Below are 22,479 nucleotides of genomic sequence, written 5' to 3'. Positions count from 1 at the left end.
ACTAGTGACAACACACTTCCTAGATTTCAAACTATACTACAAAGCTATAATGATCAAAACAGTATAGTCCTGGCATAAAAATGGAGAGACCAATGGAACAGAATCAAGAGCCCAGAAATAAACCACACAGATACAGTCCACTAATATTTGACAAGGGTGCCAAGAAACTCAATGTAGAAAAGAAAGTCTCTTCAAAAGCTATATAACCACATGCAGAAGAATGAAATTAAACCTCTACCTTATACCTCTCATAGAAATGAACTCAAGATAGATTAAAGACTTAAACATAAGACCTGAAACAATAAAACTCCTAGAAGAAAACACAGGAAAAGCACTCCTTAACATTGGCCTTGGCAGGGATTTCCTGGATATGACATCAAAACCATAAGCAACAAAAGCAAAAATAAATATGTGGAACTACATCAAACTTTTTTAAAAAGCTGTTTCACAGCAAAAGAAACAATCAATAAAATGAAAAGACAACCTAAAAGAGGAAAGAAAATATTTGCAAATCATATATCTTTTAAGGCATTAATATCCAAAACATATAAAGAACCCATACAACTCAGTACCCCCCCAAAAAAAGAAAAATCAAATAAATTGATTAGAAAATGGGCAAAGGACCTGAATAGACATTTTGCAAAGAAGACATACAAATGGCCAACAGGTACATGAAACATCACTGATCATCAGGTAACTTTCAATCAAAACCACAGTGAGATATCACCTCACACCTGTTATGTTTGTTATTATAGAAAAGATAAAAATAACAAATGTTGGCAAGGATTCAGAGAGAAAGGAACCCTTGTATACTGCTGGGAACGTAAATTGGTTCAGCCACTACTGAAAACAGTATGGAAGTTCCTCAAAATCTTAAAAATGGACTATCATATGATCCAGCAATTCCACTTCCGGGTATTTATCCAAAGGATTTGAAATCATGATCTCAAAAAGGTATGTCCACTCCTATGTGTACATTGTAGCCTTATTCACAATAGCCAAAATATGTAAACAATCTATTTCCACTAAACAAGGGTCCATTAAGGAATGAATGTAAAAGAAAATGTGATATATCTATATTATTCAACCATGAAAAGCAGAAATTCCTGCCATTTGAGACAATCTGGATAAACTTTAAAGGCATTACACTAAATGAAATATATCAGAGAAAAACAAATCCTATATGATATCACTTATACGTGGAATCTAAAAAAGCCAAACAGAGAAACAAGGAGCAGTTTGGGGTTTTGCATAGTAGAAATAGGGAAATATTAGTCAAGGGTACAAACTTCCAGTTATAATATTAATACACTCTGGAGATCTAATGTACAACATGTTGGTTATAGCTAATAAATACCATATTATATACTTGAAAGTTGCTGAGAAAGTAAATCTTCAAAATTCTCACGACAAAAAGGAAACAGTAATTATATGGCAGGATGGAGGTGTTAACCAATGCTATATGATAATCATTTTGCAATATCTGAACGTATCAAATCAACATGTTGCATGCCTTAAACTTACACAGTATCATATATCAATTTTATCCTAATAATATTGGAGGGAAAAGATATTTCAGAGAGAAAAAGATATCAGCAACATGGCAGTGTAGGAAGCCCTGGACTCTCCTTTCCATTCACAAATTCGCTGGTTCAGCTTCAATTCATGGATTAATTTTCTTTGTGATGAACCCTAAATTAAATGAAAGGCTCTTTTACTCTGGGAGAATGCAAAACCAGACTCACCAAAGCCAGTAGGGAGATTCAAGACACCCTCTCATCAGCAATCTTACCACAGTGCAGTGTCTTACAAGCAGGAAGAGATCATCTAGCTCGCTGCTTCACCCAGCAGAGAAGGATTTGCTTGGAGGTCCAACATGTGTACATTTTCAAGGGGGCTGCCCAAAGACCTGGAATCTGTATTGCCAGTTCTGGGAGCTCTGATGGGTCTGAAATGTCTGGATGTCCAGGGACTATAGGGGTGGCAGCTTGAGCTAGTAGTTATCAATAGTACTACCTCTGCTCAATACCAAGTGAGTGGATAAATAATTCCAGCTCTCAGCTTTCCCCTTGGGAGGCAAAGACTTGATCCATTCATCCAGAGCCCGAAGTACCAAACAGAAATCATGAAGCTGACAATACACTAACAACCGAAAAATGCACTAGAGGGGTTCAATAACAGACTAAATCAAGTAAAAAGAATGATCAGTGAACTCAAAAAGAGGTCACTGGAAATTATTAAGAACAGCAAACAAGATAAGAGAATGAGAAAGAGTAACTTAAGGGACTTATAGGGCACCATCATTGAGACTAATATATGCATTATGAGAGTTCCAGAAAAAGAATAGAGAAGGAAAGGATCAGGAAACATATTCAAAGAAATAATGGTTAACTTCTCAAGTTGGAAGAAGGAAATGGATATCCAGATCGAGAACATCCAAAGAACCTCAAATAAGGTGGGCCCAAAGAAATCCATAACAAGACACATTATAATAAAATTGTCAAAATTCAAAGACAAAGACAGAATTTGACAGAAAAATGAGTTCTCACATACCAAGGAACCCCCATAAGGCTATGAGGGAATTTTTCAGCAGAAACCTTATAGTCCAGAAGGCAGTGGTATGATAGTCAAAGCACTGACAGAAAAAGCTGCCAACAAAGAATACTGTATCAGGCAAAACTGCCCTTCAAAAATTAAAGGGAGATAAAATCGTTCCAGACAAACAAAAGCTAAACGAGTTCATGACCACTAGACCTCCCTTCCACAAAATGCTAAAGATAGTATTGCCAGCATTATGGTGGCATAAGACATCCCTCCTTTTTGTGCCTCCCTTTTAATAAAAAATCCACATATATTTATTATATACCAGGTCTATTTCAGACACTCAAGAAAGAACAGAAGATGGAGAAAGATAGTTGCCAAGCTTTAAGAAATTAAAGATTTACATATAAACACATAAAACATGATATTAAAAGAGCTAATGGGCTTCAGAGTAAGGAAATACTGCAACAAAGCTTTAAAAAACTTTTACCTGGGGTGCCTAGGTGGCTCACTAGGCTGTGTCTGACTTCGGCTCAGGTCATGATCTCAGGGTTCTGGTATCGAGCTCCGTGTAGTGGGGGGGGGGGGTCCCTGCTCAGCAGGGAGTCTGCTTGTCCCTCTCCTTCTGCCCTTCCTTCTGCTCATGCTCTCCCTCCCTCTCTCCCTCAAATAAATAAATCTTTTTTAAAAAGCTTTTTAGCTGAATTACTTTAAATAATATTAAAGACAGACAGTGTCTACATATCAAATGAATTGGGTTTTTTTGTCTTTCCACAAATTTTATTGTGTTAAAATACAAAATAGAGTTTACCATCTTAAGCATTTTTAAGTGTAAAGGTTAGTGGTATTAAATGCATTCATGTTGTATAGCTGTCACTACCATCCATTCATAACTTTTCATCTTGTAAAACAGAAACTCTATACTTATTAAACAATAACTGTCCATTCCTCCTCCTCCCAGGTCCCTGGCAAATACCATTATACTTTCTACATCTATGATTTTTGACTTAGGTACCTCATAGAGTATTTGTGTTTTTGTGACTGGCTATTCCACTTAGCAAAATTGTCCTCATGATTCATCCATGTGTAGAATATTGCAAAATTTCTATCCTTTTTACTGTAGAATAAAATTCCATTGTTTGTTTGTATATACCACATTTTTCTTTTTCCATACATCTATTGATGGACACTTGTGTTGCTTCCAAATTTTAGCTATTCCCAATAATGCTGCTATGAACATGGGTGTACAAATATCTCTTCTAGACACTGCTTTCAATTCTTTTGGTTATAGTCTCAGAAGTAGGAATGCTGGATCATATAGTAATTCTATTTCTAATTTTAGAGGAACAATCATCTATTTTTCACAGCAGCTTGTATCATTTTGCATCCCACCAATAGTGCGCAAGCGTTCTGATTTCTCTATACACTCACCCATCCTTGTTGGAATTTTGTGTTGTTGTTGTTGTTGTTTTGTAGCCATCCTAATGAGTGTGAAACTGCGGTTTTGATTTACATTTCCCTAATGATTAGTAAAGGTGAGCTTCTTTATCTTATTTGGAGAAATGTCTATTCAAGTTCTTTGCCCGTTTTTGAAGTGGACTATTTATTTCTTGTTGTTGAGTTTTAGGAGTTTTCCATATATTCTGGATATTAATTTCTTATCAGATACATGATTCATAAATATTTTCTCCCAATGAAACTATAAAACAGCCAGAAAGCAATTAATAAGATGGCCCCTTGTTTTGGGCCAGGTAACTCTGTTGTAGGAACTGTTCTGTGTATTGTAGAATGTTTAGTAGCATCCCTGACTTTTACCTTCTAGAAGCCAGTAACAGTCCTGCCCCAGTTGTAAAAACCAAAAATGTCTGCTGGCATTGTGTCTAGTAAGCAAAGGCCATGAATACTGCTGAATGTACTACAATGCACAGAATGTACTACAATACACAATTCCCACCTCTCACAACAAAGAATTATCTGGCCTAAAATATCAATAATGTTGACACTGAGAAACCCTGATGTGATTGTTGGGTTTGTATGCACATTCCTTTAGGTGCTACACAACTTAATTTGGTGACAAATACTCCTAATAATGTATGTGACTTTACAACTAATGAGACCTCCTACCTTTTAGAGGATAAACATCACCACAAACTAAATGATGCTAAAACCTTAACATCATTTTATATTATACCTAAATATTAAGTTTCTGCATATGCAAAAATAACACTGAAAAGCATAGGAGCTAGACTTCTACAAAAACAAAATTTGCTAAGGAATTTAGAAAAGGATACACATTTTACCTCATAAGCATATTTTGGCCAGAAACTAAAAATTTAGTGGCACATAATGATTTATGTTAGGTCTGTGAATAAGATTTTATTGGCTGTTGCCTGTAAATCATATATCATTCTTATCTTGGAAAGCTAATGCTTTCAGAATTCTATGAAGCCCAGGACGCCTGGGTGGCTCAGTCATTCAGCGTCTGCCTTCGGCTCAGGTCAGGATCCCAGGGTCCTGGGATTGAGCTCTGCATCGGGCTCCCTGCTCCTTGGGAAGCCTGCTTCTCCCTCTCCCACTCCCACTGCTTGTATTCCCTCTTGCTGTGTCTCTCTCTGTCAAATAAATAAATAAAATCTTAAAAAAAAATTCTATTAAGCCCTACTCAAGACCATTCTGGTTAACCAGTGTCCATGGCAGATCACAGATGACCTAGTCAAAGAATTTTAGTTAATTTGGATTGAAATACAGTTATGGTTGAAGAAAATTTTTCAGCTCCAAAATTTTCAATTTCCTTTTGCCCCCAAGCTCTGCAGGAGGCTCACAAAGTGTGATTGCTTTTCAAAAATAAATACAAAACCTAATTGATAGTCAGGCCCAGACTTATCATGTCCTAAATGCATTTACACAAGTAATCACTAGGATTGGAGAGATATTTCTTCAAAATCAAGATGCTTTAGATATTATACTTTTCTCCAAGAAATTTGTAATACTTTGGGAGAAGACTATTGTACTTAAATATCTGTAGTTCTCACAGAGATCTTTAAATCATTCAAAATCACTGCTAATACTAAAGAAACAATAAACAAGATAAATAACTTGGGGGATATGTAGTTGACATCCCACTATATGGATCTAAATTTATCTAACTAGAACTGAAATTTAGTTTCCTGATTTTACTTAGGGAAACACTGAATCATGGATTTGAAGTAATTTTCTGTTTCTCCTAATTTTACTGGCCATTTGTTTGTTTGCATCTCAATTACGTTTTAAATACTAATGTCACCATTGTCTTGCCAGATAACACAACTATGATTCCTACAGAAAAGCAGAACAAAATTATAATATCACCAAAACCTCTACCTCATCTCCTCCTTAAATTCCTGTCATTCATATAGATTTACATAATACTTAGGTAGGTACACAATACCTATGACCTGGCTAAGAAAGGCCTAAAAGGAGGACTGAGAATAAAATATTTTACTCTCTCAAAGAACATGAACTGTGTATGTTCAGGAAATTGTATATTTCAATGAAGCTAATGATCTACACATTTATAGGAAACTATCAAAGTGAACTGGACAGGTCATAAATTGAAGCACTCACTCATGAGCAAGCCCCTTCAAATAGACCCACACTTGAAATACACACAATTAGTTATTAGTTCTGCTTTGTTCTAGTAAAAACCTTGTTTCATTTAAGCCTAAACTAAACCCCACCACCACCAATTCCATATAATCTGAGAAGCTGCATTTCCACTTGAGGTTTCTTCCTTTGCAAACAAGAATTCCATATAAATTAAGGGTTTTTTTTTCAGAATCAAGAAAATTTTATATCCTTTTACACCAAGGGGCAAGGCGTCACTAATTAGCAAATTATATTTACATTTTGCCCTTATAGAATTGAATAACAAAGCTTAGAATAATCAGAATTTAGGAACTAAGAAGAAAGTTTAGGTCATTACCTCCTCCAATCAAATCTTGACACTGTTTGCTATGTGTCCGACATCGTCCTCCATAACAGAAGGCATCACCTGAATCACAACTTTGTCCATCACGTGCATAAGTGTCAGGCACACAGTGTGAGGAAACCCCATCGCAATATTCAGGGAAATCGCATTCGTCCAAAGGTTTCCTACACTGTATACCGATTGGCTTTAGCTAGAAGGGAAAAAGGAACATAAGAAAAGATTATGCAGCAATAATACTCAACTTTTCTTTCCCTTCAGGCTTTTTCATTTTTTTTCTAAGTTGCTGAGAGCAAGGAGAAAATTAAGTCTTGTTAGCTACTTAAGCATTGCATAGAAATGTAAATAATTAAATTTACTGTGGATAAGAGAGTGGGTAATGAAGTGAGAAATTCAAAGATAAGTAGACTACCATAATTACAAAAAAAAAGACAAAAACTAAACCTAAGCAATTAATATAAAAACTACTGTAAAAAATTACTTTCAACCCATCATGGCTATGCTTGTGTGGACATTCTTTGGTTTCTCCGTATGCTGTCCCTTCAAGCAGAAATCGGCAACCATTTACAAAATAATAAATACACATCATAAACATTTAGAAAAAAGTTTGTAGGTTTTTTAAGGTAATTTAAGGACACACAAGAAAGGGTTTATTTCACATATCACATTCCAAACAACTATAAAAAATAACTTCCACAATTATACATCTCTGATCTCTTCAGTACTTACTCTAGCTAGTTCCTTCCAGGATTTGCTTTCTGTACACCTGTCTTTGCCAACAAACTTCCAACTATCATCACTGCAAACACTTTCCTCAGCCTAAACCCCAATTCCTCATGGCTATCCTATGCAAACTAAGTCATATTTGTTCTAGCTTTCAAAGGTCCTAGAGGCCCAACTTCTATAACATTCACCACCACCCAAAATAGGTTTTCTGTATACATTTTTTCCATGTCAACAAGTATTTTCTATATATTACAATTCTGACACAAATTCTTCAAGTGAAGGGTGGGAAGACAAACATAATACTTGAGTCACCCAAGCTTAAGTAGTTAACATTCAAATCAAAACCAATGATTAAAATTACTTCTCAAGGAAAATACATATAAGTATAATGAAAAAGTATTAATATCAGTTTCTTTAAAATATGCTTCCTTTTATAAATATGTATAAGTGGCAATATTACATTCATTCTAATTTCTTCTATTGTTTATTGCAGTTTAAGGGTCACAGAAAATATGAAGTGTAAGTTCTGGTTGTATACAAATTTTAGGATTGTTTGTTCCAGCTCTGTGAAAAATGCTGGTTTTATTTTGATAGGGATTGCATTGAATGTGTAGATTGCTTTGGGTAGTATAGACATTTTAACAATATTGTTCTTCCAATCCATGAGCATGGCAGGAGAAAATGGTATAATATTTTCAAAGTGCTGAAAAAAAACAACTACTAACCAAGAATACAATGTCCAGGGATGCCTGGGCAGCTCAGTCGGTTAGGCGTCCAACTCTTGATTTCAGCTCAGGTCATGATCTCAAGGATCATGAGATGGAGCCCTGTGTCAGGCTCTGAGGTCAGCGGGGAATCTGCTTGAGATTCTCTCTCTCTCTCTCCCTCTTCTGCCGCCCCTCCCCCACCACATGTGCATGCACATGCTCGCTCTCTCTCTCTCTAAAATAAATGAAATAAATCTTTAAAAAAAAGAAAAGAATACTATATCCAATAAAGCTATCATTCGGTAATGAAAAAGAGATGAGACTTTCCCAGATAAACAAATCTAAGCGAGTTCATCATCACTATACATGTCTTACAAAAAATGCTAAAGAGACTTATTCAAGTAGAAATGAAAAAATTCTAATTCACAAATGAAAACACAAAAGTATAAAAATCACTGGTAAAAGTAAGTTATAGTTAAATTCAGAATGCTCCCACTACTGTAATAGTTGGTGCATAAATCACTTTTAACTCTAGTATAAAAGTCAAAAGACAAAGGTATGAAAATAACTATAGCTATAATAATTTGTTCATGGATACACAATATAAAAGGATGTATATATGACATCAATAGCATAAAATGGGGGGGTTTGTATGAGATCAAAGTTAGTTGTTATCACTTTAAAATAGACAGTTATAACTATAAAATGTCTTGTGTAAGCCTTGTGGTAATCACATACAGACACACACACACAAAAATACCTGTAGTGAATATACAAAATATAAAGAAAAATTAGTCAAAGCATACCACCACAGAAAAATCGTCAAATCACAAAGTAAGACACTAAAAGAGGAAAAACAACAAAACAAACAAAAAACAATTAATATGGCTGGGGCGCCTGAGTGGCTCAGTCGGTTAAGCGGCTGCCTTCAGCTCAGTTCATGATACCAGGGTCCTGGGATCGAGCCCCACATCGGGCTCCCTGCTCAGGGGGGAGCCTGCTTCTCCCTCTCCCTCTGTCTGCCACTCTGCCTACTTGTGCTCTCTCTCTATCTCTGTCAAATAAATAAATAAAAATCTTTAAAAAAATTTTTAAAAAGTATTTCTTTAAAAAAATTAATATGGCAATAGCAAATCCTCCCTTATCTATAATTACTTTAAAAGTAAATGAATCATAATCAAAAGACACAGAGTAAGCAGATTAATTAAAAACAAGATCAAACTATATGCAACATACAAGAGACCCACTTAGGTCTTTAGGACACATAAACTGAAAGTGAAGAGATAGAAAAAATAGCTCGTGCAAATGGCAATCATAAAGAGCAGGGAGGGCTACATTTATGTCCTACAAAATAGACTTTAAGTCAAAAATGGTCACAAGAGTTAGAGAAAGTTATTATATAATGATAAAGAGGTCAATTCATTAAGATGATATAACAATTGCAAATATATATGCACCCAATATCAGAATACCTAAATATACAAATATTGACAGAACTAAAGAGAGTAGGGACTTCATCACTCTACTTTCAGTATTGGCTAGATCATCCAAAAAGAAAAATCTATACCAGAACAGTGGGCTTGAAGTGGGCATAGACCTAATGGACCTAACAAACACGTACAGAATGTTCCATCCAACAGCAGCAGAATACAAATTCTCCTCAAGCACACAAGGAACGTTCTCCAAGGTAGATCATAGGTTAGGCAAAAAAAAACAAGCCTTAACAAATTTAAGAAGACTGAAATTATATCAAGAATTTTTTCTAATCACAATGATGTTAAATGGGAAATCAATAGTGAAAATTCACAAATATGTGGAAATTAAACAACACACTCCTGAACAAACAATGTATTAAAGCAGAAATCAAAGGGAATCAAAAAAAATCTCAAGACAAATGAAAAATTGAAACCTAACAATTAAAAAATTAAGGAATGCATTAAATGCAATTCTGAAAGGAATATTTATAGTGACAAATACCTACAATAAAGAAGATCTTCTTAACATCTCAAGGAACTAGAAAAAGAACAAACTAAGCTCAAAGTTACCAGAAGAAAAGAAATAAAGTTTAAACAGAAATAAATAAAACAGAGATGAGAAAAACAATAGAAAACATCAGTGAAACTGAGCTGGTTTTTGTAAAGATAAAATTGATAAACCTTTTGCTAAACTAAGAAAAAACAGAGAAGACTCATAGAAATTATAAATGAAAGAGGTGACATTATAACATATATCACAGAAATGCAAAAGATCATAAGAGACTACAACCATATATATGTATGTATGATGTATGTATGTGTATATATATATATATATATATATATATATATATATATATATATATATATATAAATATAACTTGGGATAAATTCCTAGAAACGACCTAACAATTGAATCATGAAAAAAAATAGAAAAATCTGAACAAACCAATAATGAGTAAAGAGATCAAATCAGTTATCAGTTAAAAACATCCCAACATACAAACTCCCAGGATCAGATGGCTTCACAGATGAATGCTACCAAACACTTAAGGAATATTAATGCTAATCCTTTTCAATCTCTTCCAAAAAACTGAATAGGAAGAAAAACTTCCAAACTCATTTTATGAGGTCAGAATTATCCTAATACCAAAATCAGACCAAAGAAAAGAAAACTATATGCTAATGTAATTTTGACCTGATGAACAGGCCTGATGAACATAAATACAATAATTCTCAATAAAATACTAGCAAACCAATTTCAACAGCACATTAAAATTGATTATACATCATGATCAATTAAGATTTATCACTAAGATTCAAGGATGTTTGAACATATGCAATTTAATAAATGTGATATATCACATTAACAAAGTGAAGGATTAAAAATAATATGATGTATTATATGTTGGCTAATTGAACTTAAATTTAAAAAAATGATCATCTCACTAGATGCAGAAAAAAAACATTTGACATAATTCAATGTATTTTCATGATAAAAACTATCAACAACTTAGAAGGAATGTACCTCAACATAATAAGGGCCATATATGACAAGCCCTTAGCTAAGACAAGGGTGCCCGCTCTCACAACTCTTATTCAACTTAGTACTGGAAGTCCAAGCCAAAACAATTAGGCAAGAAAAAAGAAAAGGCATCCAAATTGGAAAAGAAGCAGTCAGGTTGTCTCTGCAAATGATATTATCCTATATATAGGAAACTCTAAAGACTCTACCAAAAAACTATTAAAAATAATAAGTGAATTCAGTAAAGTTGCAAGATACAAAAAAATATAAAAATCAGTTGTGTATCTTCATACTAAAAATGTGCTATCTACAAAAGAAATTAAGAAAAAAATCCCATTTACAACACCAGCAAAAAGAATAAAATTCTTAGGAATAAATTTAATCAAGGAGTTATAAGACCTGGATACTGAAAAATATAAAACACTGATGAAAAATTCATGAGGACACAAATAAATGGAAAGATATCCTTTGCTGATTTTGCTTTGTATTTTTTTTGCTGCAGTAAAGCATAGTGATGAGTATGCTATATGCTGAATGCTGTGAGTCCTCCTACTGAGTCATTAAACCTGGGGATAGGGGGTGCCTGGGTGGCTCAGATGGTTAAGCATCTATTTGCCTTCAGTTCAAGTCATGATCAAGTCCTAGGATCAGTTCCCTGCTCAGTGGTGAGTCAGCTTCGCCCTCTGCCTCTCCCCTCTGCTCATGCTCTCTCTCTCTCTCTCTCAAATGAATAAAAAAATCTTATAAACAAACAAACAAACAAACCTGGGGATAGTACTGGGGACCTCTGACAAAGAGAATTGCTGCCTTAACAATACAGTTTTCCAATCCATTCACATGGAACATTTTACCATTTATTTAGATGTTCTTTTTTCTCAGCAATGCTTTGTTAAGTGTATATGTTTTACATTTCTTTTATTAAATGTGTTCCAAAGTACTTTTCGATGATATTATGAATGAAATTGTTTTCCTAATTTCATTTTCAGATTGTTCATTTCTATTATATAGAAATACAGTTCATATTTGTATCCTGTGACTAACTCATTTATTTAAAAGGTATTTTTAGTAGATTCTTTAGGATTATTTACATACAGGATCATGTCATCTGCAAATAAGGGGAGTTAGTTGTACTTTCTTCCCTTCCAAAATTGATGCCTTTAGTTCTTCTTCTTACTTAATTGTACTCTCTAGAATCTCTAGTACAACGTTTAATAGAAGTGATGAGAACCTACCTCCTTGCTTTGTTTCTGATTTTAGGGGGAAAGCACTCAGACTTTCATCATTAGTATGTTAGCTCTAGATGTTTTATAGATGCTCTCCATCAGGTTATGATCCTTCCTATTTCTAATTTGTTAGTAATTTTATAATGAGTGGGTCCTTTTTCTGCATCTTTTGAGATTATCATGTGTTTTCCTTCATTTGATTAATATGGTGTGTTATATTATTTAAACCAACCTTATATTACTGAGATAAATCCCTCTTGGTCATGGTAGATAATCCTTTTCACATGTTTCTGGATTCTGCTTGTAACTTTTTTAGAATTTTTGCATCCATATTAATAAGGTATATTAGTCTATAGTTTTCTTGTGATGTCTTTGGTATTCAGGTGATACTATCCTCATAGAATGAGTTTAAAGGGGTTTTTTTCTCATATTTTCTGAAAGAGATTGTGGAATATTGGTGCTTCTTTTTTAAATGTTTGATAGAATTCAACAATAAAGCCATCTAGACCTGAGCTTTTCTTTGTGGTTACTAATTTAAGTTACTAATTTCTTTACTTGTCCATTCAGATTTTCTATTTTTTCTTAAGTCAGATTTGTGTCTTCTTATTTTATCTAAGTTGTCTAATTTGCTGGATATGGTAGTTTAGTAGATTTCCTTATAATTCTTTTAAATTATGTAAGGTCAGTTGATTCTCCCCTTTTATTTCTGTAAAACCTCTCTTTCTTAGTCTAGGTAAAGTTTATCCAATTGATTTTTTTTTTAAGAACAAATTTTGGTTCCTCTGATTGCCTCTCAACCTTTATTTTCTTCCTTATATTTGCCTTAGATTTAATTTGCTCTTCTGTTTATAGACTTTTAAGGTACAAGCCTAGATTATTGATTTATTTCTTATTTTCTAATATAGGTATCTACAAGTAAAAATTTCCCTCTAAACACTGCTTTACCTTTATGCCAGTTTTGAAGTGTTTTTTAGTTTTTACTCAGTTCAAAATATTTTTAAACTTCTTGTGATTTCTTCTTTGACACATTATCGATAAATGTGTTATTTAATTTCTAATATTTGTAGATTTATTACATTTCCTTCATTTGTTGATTTTTAATTTTATTTTATTGATATCAGAGAATATACTTTATATGATTTCAGTGTTTTAAAATATACTAAGACTAATTTTGTACCCTAGCATATGGTCCATCCTTAAAGATATTCAATGCATGCTTATAAATACTGTATATTCTGCTGTTGCTGGGTGAAGTGTTCATTAATGTCAATTTGGTTAAGTTGTTTGACAGTGTGGTAGAAGTATTCTATATCAATGATGATTTTTAGTCTGGTTGTGGGAAACCATGAGCCAGAAGACCCAGTAAAGCTACACTCAGGATTCTTGACCCAAAGAAACTGTGAGGGGAAATGTGAATTTTAATTTGGGGGGTAATATATTATGCAATAATAGTAATATATAACATTGCTTTATAGAATCTGACTCTTGCTTGCCACCCTCTCATATTACGGGTTCTCCAAAAACCAGAGCTTGAAGCAAAACTTACATCCTAATGCTTCATTAAGGTTTGGGAGCTTAGGGAGATCAAAGCAAAACAAATACAAGATGGTTGGTGCATTAATAAGCTGGCCAAAGCTTTACCAAAGATATGTAGTTGCTGTCTCCAGAAAGAACATATGAAACATTGCATTTCAAACAATCTTTCATTTGGATTGAGCAGAAAACCATGGCCAAGCATATCTGGGTAGTCACATAGACTTAGTCCAGGAGACCATGTATTATAGCAAATCAGGTGGTAAACTAACCATATTATATACGAATTCTTCATTTTTACAAAGTTATTTACCAGAGGTTTTTTTTTTAATTGTCTTTAAAACAAAAGCCAGTTTATAAAATGTCTGATTTGTCAACCATGTTCTAGAAAAATGTATAATAATTACCTTACCTAACTATGGTTTGAATTGGCATTTATAACAAAGAAGCCATATTTTGGAAATAAATGTTAATTAGGCATTTTTGTCTTTTAATCAATAGCAATGAGCAGAAAAGCATGGCTGAACAATTCTGAAAAGTCACAAAAACTAGGTCCAATACACTATTTCTTTCTCTATCAGTCATTAAATTGTAAGAACATAACAAGCCATTTTTCTTTCTTTATTCATTTCCCATTCTCAGAATCTTTTTATTACTTGTCTTTTGTTTGAATCATCTATACCAATACTTCTACTTGTCACTAAGGTGTTAGATCAAATGTCATCCCTTAGAGAGGTATTCCTTGTTTACCCTGACTAAAATACACCCTCACTCAGTCTTTATTCTTTTGCCCTATTTTATTTTTATTTTTTTAAGACTTTATTTATTTGACAGAAAGAGAGAGAAAGAACAGCAAGGGGAGCGGTAGAGTGAGAGGGACAAGCAGAAGCAGGCTCTCCACTGAACAGGGAGCCTGATGTTGGGATTGATCCCAGGACTCTGAGATCATGACCTGAGCTGAAGGCAGACTTAACCAACTGAGGTACCCAGGCACCCCAGCCCTATCTTATTTTTAAATCACATATCACTATCTGAAATTATCTTTTAAATATTTGTTTGTTTAAAGATTAATCCTCTGTAATACCCCTCAGTATGGGGTAAAATATTTTCTGAATTAGTGAGTGGATAAACAATTTCAAGCTGCAAATAAACTGTAAATGAGTATCTGTTTCTAATGTCAACCTTTTATTTCATCCAAATTTCACTGAGATTTTATTTGTATATTTTGGTTGTTTTCTCCACACATTGTTGCTGTACATTAGTTTTAAGGATATGAGTAAAGTAGAGTGGTGTCTACCTGCCACATTAAACTGAATTACATCAATTTTCTTTGATATTAAGAAAACTTACTGTGTTTTCAGTCCTTTCTTTTTCTCTATTTTTCTTTCTGCTCTAATCCTTACATTTGACTCTATCTTCTTAATATTTGTTTTCCAACTCTATGACTAGTTTGAGGGACAGAAATTTGGGTATCCACTAAGAGTAGCATTGATTTCATGCTTAAATTGCAAATTTAGTTTTTCTGTAATCATCGCTTATTTCATACACCATTAACTTTATCGTGTTCAGTTCCCTTCTTATGACATTGTCTTAATTCAAAGAGGTCAATCCTTGTAATTTTTTGAGAATTACAGTTTCCTGAAATTGCTTCTGGATCCTACAACTTAATTTTAAAAGCACATCCAAAGAATGATGTCACAAGATGGCAAAATAAGAATCCCCTACTCACATTTCCCCTCACCAACAATACTTAACAGCAATCCACAGACAAAAGTGTCTTCAGCAAAGCTCTGGGATCCAAATAGGAGACACTGAAACCCAGGTGAACTCTAGGACTGAAGAAAGCTAAATTGAAAAGGCAGGCCCTCACTCAGGCAGCTACTTCCTGACCCAACTAAAGACCCAGAAATAGCTCCATTCACAAGGATTTGTCTCAGCCCCATGTGGCAATGATCCTGCTATAAGGATCACATGCCAAGGAACCCAGGAGCCGTCACATCTACCCATGGATGAGTAAGAGGCACAAGGACATTAGTTCCAGATGTAGACCCTGAAATGGCCCATGAATCAGCTGTGGTCCAGGAGTACCAGGAGGTAAGCACAACAAACTTAGTTAGACTGTTTTGAAAGGGTCATGTGACTGAGCTCCTGCCCCTACCAGCAGGCTGAAAACCATCCTGCTGGTACAGGCTTTTGAGAGGAGACACTCCCATCTTCACCAAAGATTCAGAATGGGCCCTATAATCAGCTCCAGCCTCCCTCCCAGTCCCAGTCCCCAAGCAGTCCTTCCAGCCCTGGGACTTTCCAGGAAACTCTCTCACTTATGGTTGGGAGTCCAAAAAGGGCCTGACATTATGTGCTAGCCCCTTCCCAGCCTCAATCCACTAAGAGTCCTGCCAGCAGAAGGACCTGTTGGGAGACACTCCTGTCTGTACTCCCAGAGATCCTGAAAAACTCCTATCCTTGGCTCCAGTCCCCTCACAGATACAGTCCACTGGCAGTCCTGCTGGATGAGAAAATCAGCAGGATACACTCCTGTCTGTATCCCTGGAGATCCAGAAAGTGCCTAATTGTCAACTTCAGCCCCTACAAGCCATAGCCTGCCAGCTGTCCTCACAACACAAGGACCCAGCAGAAGACATTCTAGACTGTGCCTAAGATCCTGAAATGGCCTATACTTGGATCCAGCCCCTCCTGCCATTATCAGAGAGCTGTCCAGCCCACTCAGGGACCTGGCAGGAGACATGCCCATCTGTGCCTCCAGAGCCAGGTCCTCAGACCTCAATCTTGGTTGTGGACCTTGAAACAGCAGAGGAACACAGTTCTAGCCATTCAAAGCCACAGTCAGGGCCATCCCTGACCACAAAGAGACCGACCCAATGATCTGGCAAGAGCCCTCCTAGGAACTTAGTGGGAGTCACAACCATCCACACAACGGGTAACAGGATGCTGTCAAAACATCCAGTTGTGGGCCCTGAGGCAGATCTTTGTCCTACTGTCACCCTACAGAACAAGGTACTTGAGACAATCACATATAGGAACCAAACAGGATCCATACCCACCCAGGCCCCAGGCACAAGCCCAACAACCGCAAATCCCACTACAGACTCAGCAAAAACCTTGTAAACTGGCTCTAACACAGCAACTGCCAATTCTGGAGGTAATCCCATCAGCCTAGGAATTGATAGATCTTTATCTGCAGAAACCACTCTGTAGAGACTGGAAGAGGTGTTTGCTCTTTTAAATGCCCATATACCAATCAAAGGCTACATGGATCACAAAGAATCAGGCAACTATGACACCATGAAAACAAACTAATAAAGCTAGAGTAACCAATCACAAAAAGTGGAGATCTATGAATTGCCTCACAAAAATTCAAAATAATCATCTTAAAGAAACTCAGTGAAATGCAAGAGAACACATATAGACAACTGAACAAAATCAGGAAAACATGTAAGAATAAAATGAAGTAATAAAGAAATAAAAACCATCAAAAAGAACCAAAGAGAATCCTAAAGTTGAGTAAGACAATAACAGAAATGAGAAATTCAATAAAGGGCTTCAACATCAGACTCAATCATTCAAAATAAATACTAAGTGAACTGGAATACTGTTGCTTTGAAACATGAACTATTTACATGAACAAAAAGAAAAAAGAGTGAAGAAAGCCTACATGAAGTATGGGACATCGTTAAGCCAATTAAATTCATATTGTGAGATCCCCGAAAGAGAAAACAAGAAAGAAAGGAGTAGAAAGATTATTTAAAGAATAACAGATAAAAAATTTCCCAAATTTTGAAAGAAGTATAGACAAACATGAACAGAAAGCTAAAATGACTTCAAGCAAGAACAACCTAAGATTGACCAGGACAAATTATAATCAAAATGTTAAAAGTCAAAGGAAAACTTTTGAAACAAAATTTGAAGATAAAAATTACTCATCACATATAAGGGAATCCACATACAGTTATCAGCAGATTTCTGTGCAAAAAAATTTGTAAACCAAGAGAGAGTGAGATGATAAGTTTAAAATGCTGAAAGAAAAAAAAATGTTGGGTAAGAAATCTATTCATCACAAAACTGTCCTTCAGAAAATAAGGAGATTTAAAGACATTCCCAGATAAATAAAAGCTAAGTGCGTTCATCACCTCTAGATCTGTCTTATAAGAAATATTACAGGGAAGATACATTCGTTAGATTACTCCTTTCTGCCCGTGGATGCCGCCGAGTAAGCATCGTTAAAATCTCCCCTCCCACCACTGTCATATCTAAGTCAGAGTGTCCCAAAGAGCCTGAACAGCTGCAGAAGCTCTTCATCGGAGGTTTGAGCTTTGAAACAACTGATGAGAGTCTGAGGAGTCATTTTGGGCAATGGGGAACGCTTACAGACTGTGTGGTAATAAGAGATCCAAACACCAAGCGCTCCAGAGGCTTTGGGTTTGTCACATGCCACTGTGGAGGAGGTGGATGCAGCCATGAATGCAAGGCCACACAAGGTGGATGGAAGAGTTGTGGAACCAAAGAGAGCTGACTCAAGAGAAGATTCTCAAAGACCTGGTGCCCACTTAACTGTGAAAAAGATTTTTGTTGGTGGCATTAAAGACACTGAAGAACATCATCTAAGAGATTATTTTGAACAGTATGGGAAAATTGAAGTGATCGAGACCATGACTGACCAAGACAGTGGCAAAAAGAGAGGTTTTACTTTTGAACATTTGATGACCATGACTCTGTAGACAAGATTGTCATTCAAAAATACCATACTGTGAATGGCCACAACCGTGAAGTAAGGAAAGCCCTATCTAAGCAAGAGATGGCTAGTGCTTCATCCAGCCAAAGAGGTCGAAGTGGTTCTGGAAACTATGGTGGTGGTCGTGGAGGTGGTTTTGGTGGGAATGACAACTTTGGTCATGGAGGGAACTTCAGTGGTCGAGGTGGCTTTGGTGGCAGTCGAGGTGGTAGTGGATATGGTGGCAGTGGGGATGGCTATAACGGATTTGGTAATGATAGAAGCAACTTTGGAGGTGGCAGAAGCTATAATGATTTTGGCAATTACAACAATCAATCCTCAAATTTTGGACCCATGAAAGGAGGAAATTTTGGAGGCAAAGCTCTGGCCCCTATGGTGGTGGAGGCCAATACTTTGCCAAACCACGAAACCAAGGTGGCTATGGTGTTTCCAGCAGCAGCAGTAGCTACAGCAGTGGCAGAAGGTTTTAATTATTGCCAGGAAACAAAGCTTAGCAGGAGAGGAGAGCCAGAGAAGTGACGGGGAAGCTATAGATTACAACAGATTTGTGAACTCAGCCAAGCACAGTGGTGGCAGGGCCTCGCTGCTACAAAGAAGACATGTTTTAGACAATACTCATGTGTATGGCAAGGACTGTATTTGTGACTAATTGTATAATAGGTTATTTTAGTTTCTGTTCTGTGGAAAGTTTAAAGCATTCCAACAAAGGATTTTAATGTAGATTTTTTTTTTTTTTTTGCACTCATGCTGTTGATTGCTAAATGTAATAGTCTGATCATGATGCTGAATAAATGTGTCTTTTTTAAAGTGTGCTGTGTAAAGTTAGTCTACTCTGAAGCCATCTTGGTATACTACCCCAACAGTGTGAAGGTAGAATTCCTTCAGGATGATACCAGGTTCCATTCAAAATTGATTTGCAACCCACTTGGGCACAGAAGCCATTGTCTCCACAAACCTTGGTATAGTTGAACTGACAGTTAATGTGTTGTGACCTGGAGTTCACCATTAAAAGGGTCACTCAAACAAAGTCCTGGAGTTTATTTGGTTATTAATATGATTGTTGGCACATCCTATGCAATATATCTAAATTGAATTATGGTATCAGATAAAATTATAGATGGGATTAAAACTTCTGTATCATCCAAAAAAAAAAAAAAAGAAATACTACAGGGAGTTCATCAAATTCAAAGAAAGGACACTAACTCATGAAAATATTTAAAGTACAAAACTCACTGGTAAATGTAAATATATACTCAAATTCAGAATACCCTAATACTGTAATGGTGGCAAAATACTTTTATCTCTAGCACAAAAGTTAAAAGAAAATAGTCTTATAAAGTAAATATTGTTACAATGATTTGTTAAAGGATGCATAACATAAAAAGATGCAAAGTGTGATATTAATAGAACGAAATGTGGGGGAATTAAATAAGAATTAAAAATGTAGAGCTTTAGTATGTGATTGAAGATAGGTTATTATCAGATTAAAATAGACCATTATGTGATGGGGATTAAGGATTGCACTTGTGATGAGCACCAGGTGTTGTACGGAAGCGTTGAATCACTATGTTGTATGCCTGAAACTAACATTACACTGTATGTTAACTAATTGGGAATTTAATTAAAAACAAAAAAAAATAAAAATACCTTACAATCCAGCAATTGCACTATACTGGGTATTTACCCCAAGAATATAAAAACACTAATTCAAAGGGATACATGCACCCCGATGTTTATAGCAGCATTATTTACAATAGCCAAAATATGGAAGCAGCCTAAGTGTCCATTTATTGATGAATGGATAAAGAATATGTGGCATATATATATAGGCAATAGAATATTATTCAACCATAAAAAAAATGAAATCTTGTCATTGCAATGACAAGGATGGAGCTAGAGTATAATGCTAAGTGAAATAAGTCAGATAGAGAAAGACAAATACCATATGATTTCACTCATATGTGGACTTTAAGAAATAAAACAAGCAAAGGTTAAAAAAAAGATGAGAAAGAAGGGAGAGAATCAAATCAAGAAACAGACTTTTAATTATGAAGAACTGATGGTTACCAGAGGGGAGCTGGGTGGGGCGATAGGTTAAATATGTGATGGAAATTAAGGAGTGCCCTTATTGTGATGACCACAGGGTGATGTATGGAACTATCAGAATACTGAATTATTACATTGTATACCTAAAACTAATATAGCACCATATGTTAACTGGAATTAAAATAAAAACTTAAAAGATAGACTATTATATCTATAAAATGTTTTATATAAGCCTTGTGACAATCAAAAAGAAGAAACCTACAGTAGACACACAAAAGGTAAAGAGAAACAAATTAAAGCACACCACTAAAAAAAATAAATCACAAAGGAAGACAGCAAGAGAGGATTAAAGGGAAAAAAGAACTAAAACAAACAAACAAAAAACCCAGAAAATGATAAACAAAATGGCAATAGAAATTCTTAACTATCAATAATTACTTTAAGTGTAAATGATTTTCTCTAACCAAAAGACACAGAGTGGAAAATGGATAAAAAGCAAAATCCAACAATAAGCTGGCTACAAGAAACTCAATTTACCTTTAAGGACATTCATAGGCTGAAAATAAAGGGAAGAAAAAAATATATTCCATGCAAATGGTAACCAAAAGACATCAGGGTTTGCTATACTTAAATCAGATAAAATAGACTTCCAATCAAATCAGACGCACACACACACACACACACACACACACACACACACAAAGAAAGTGAAGAGAATATAACACTTGTAACTATATATGCACCAAATATTGGAGTGCCTAAAATTTTAACTAAATATTGACAGACTGAAGGGATAAATAGACAGCAATTCAGTAATAGTAGAGGACTTCAATACCCTACCATTAACATTGGATAGATCAATCAGAAAGAAAATTAGGAAGAAAATAGCAGGCCTGAATAAAACTATAGACCAAAATGGACCTTAAAGACATATATAAAACATTATGTCCAACAGAACAAAATACACATTCTTCTCAAGCACACATGGAACATTCTCCAGGATAAAACATATGTTGGTCCGCAAAGCAAGTCTTATGAAATTTAAAGGAATTGAGATAATATTTCATATCTTTTCCACACACAATGGTATGACACCTCAGGAAAAAAACTGAAAAATTCACAAAACATGCAATTTAGCACCATACACCTGAAAAACCAATGGACCAAAGAAGAAAAAAAAGGAAATCAGAAAAGTGTCTTAAAATAAATAAAAATAAAAACAAAAAAAACATACCAAAACATAGGGGCATAGGAAAAGCAGTTCTAAGAGGTAAGTTTACAGCAATAAATGCCTACATTAAAAAAATCTCAAATAACCTAACTTTATCCCTAAAGGAATTAAAAAAGGAAAACAAACTAAGCCCCCAACTTAGTAGAAGGAAAGAAATAACAAAGATCAGAGCAGAAATAAATGAAATAGAGACCAGACAGACAATAGGGAAAAAAATCAATTAAACCAAGAGTTGGGTTTTGAAAAGATAAACAAAATGGCAAACCTTTAGCTAGACTAACTAAGAAAAAGAGACAGGACTCAATAAAATAAAATTATGAAAGAAAGAGGAGACTAAAATTGATACCATAGAAATATGAAGTATCATAAAAGGTTACTATAACAATTATCCACCTACAAACTGCATAACACTTTAGAAGAAATGGCTAAATTCCTAGAAACAGACAACCTAGCAAGACTGAATCATGAAGAAATGGAAAACCTGAACAAACCAAACACAAGTAAAGAGACTGAATTTGTCATCAAAGCTCCTAACAAAGAAAAGACCAGAAGTAGATGGTTTCACAAGTGAATTCTATGAAATATTTAAAGAATTAATGTTAATCTTTCTCAACTCTCCCAAAAATTAAAAAGGAGGGAACACTCCCAAACTCATTTTACAATGCCCACTTTACCCTGATGCCAAAGACAAATAAGGGAAGAAACAAAAGAAATTTACAGGCCAATATCCCTGATGAATATAGATGCAAACATTCTCA

The 22,479-nt window shown here is 35.0% G+C and overlaps 1 protein-coding gene across 1 annotated transcript in view; it reads right to left on the bottom strand.

Annotated features, from left to right (window-relative positions):
* LOC112834434 (disintegrin and metalloproteinase domain-containing protein 5-like) overlaps positions 1–22,479 on the bottom strand; it is a 137,061-nt gene that overhangs the window by 35,915 nt on the left and 78,667 nt on the right. The window contains exon 14 of the mRNA XM_073902638.1: positions 6,503–6,698. Within this exon, the coding sequence (XP_073758739.1) occupies positions 6,503–6,698 (196 nt within the window). The remainder of the gene's footprint in view (positions 1–6,502; positions 6,699–22,479) is intronic.

This window comes from Callorhinus ursinus, unplaced genomic scaffold (assembly GCF_003265705.2).
Source record: "Callorhinus ursinus isolate GAN/ISIS: 27379988/994484 unplaced genomic scaffold, GSC_fseal_2.0 scaffold17, whole genome shotgun sequence".
NCBI lineage: Eukaryota > Metazoa > Chordata > Mammalia > Carnivora > Otariidae > Callorhinus > Callorhinus ursinus.
The sequence above is the reverse complement of the archived record's forward strand: the minus strand, read 5'-3'. Positions and strand labels throughout refer to the sequence as shown.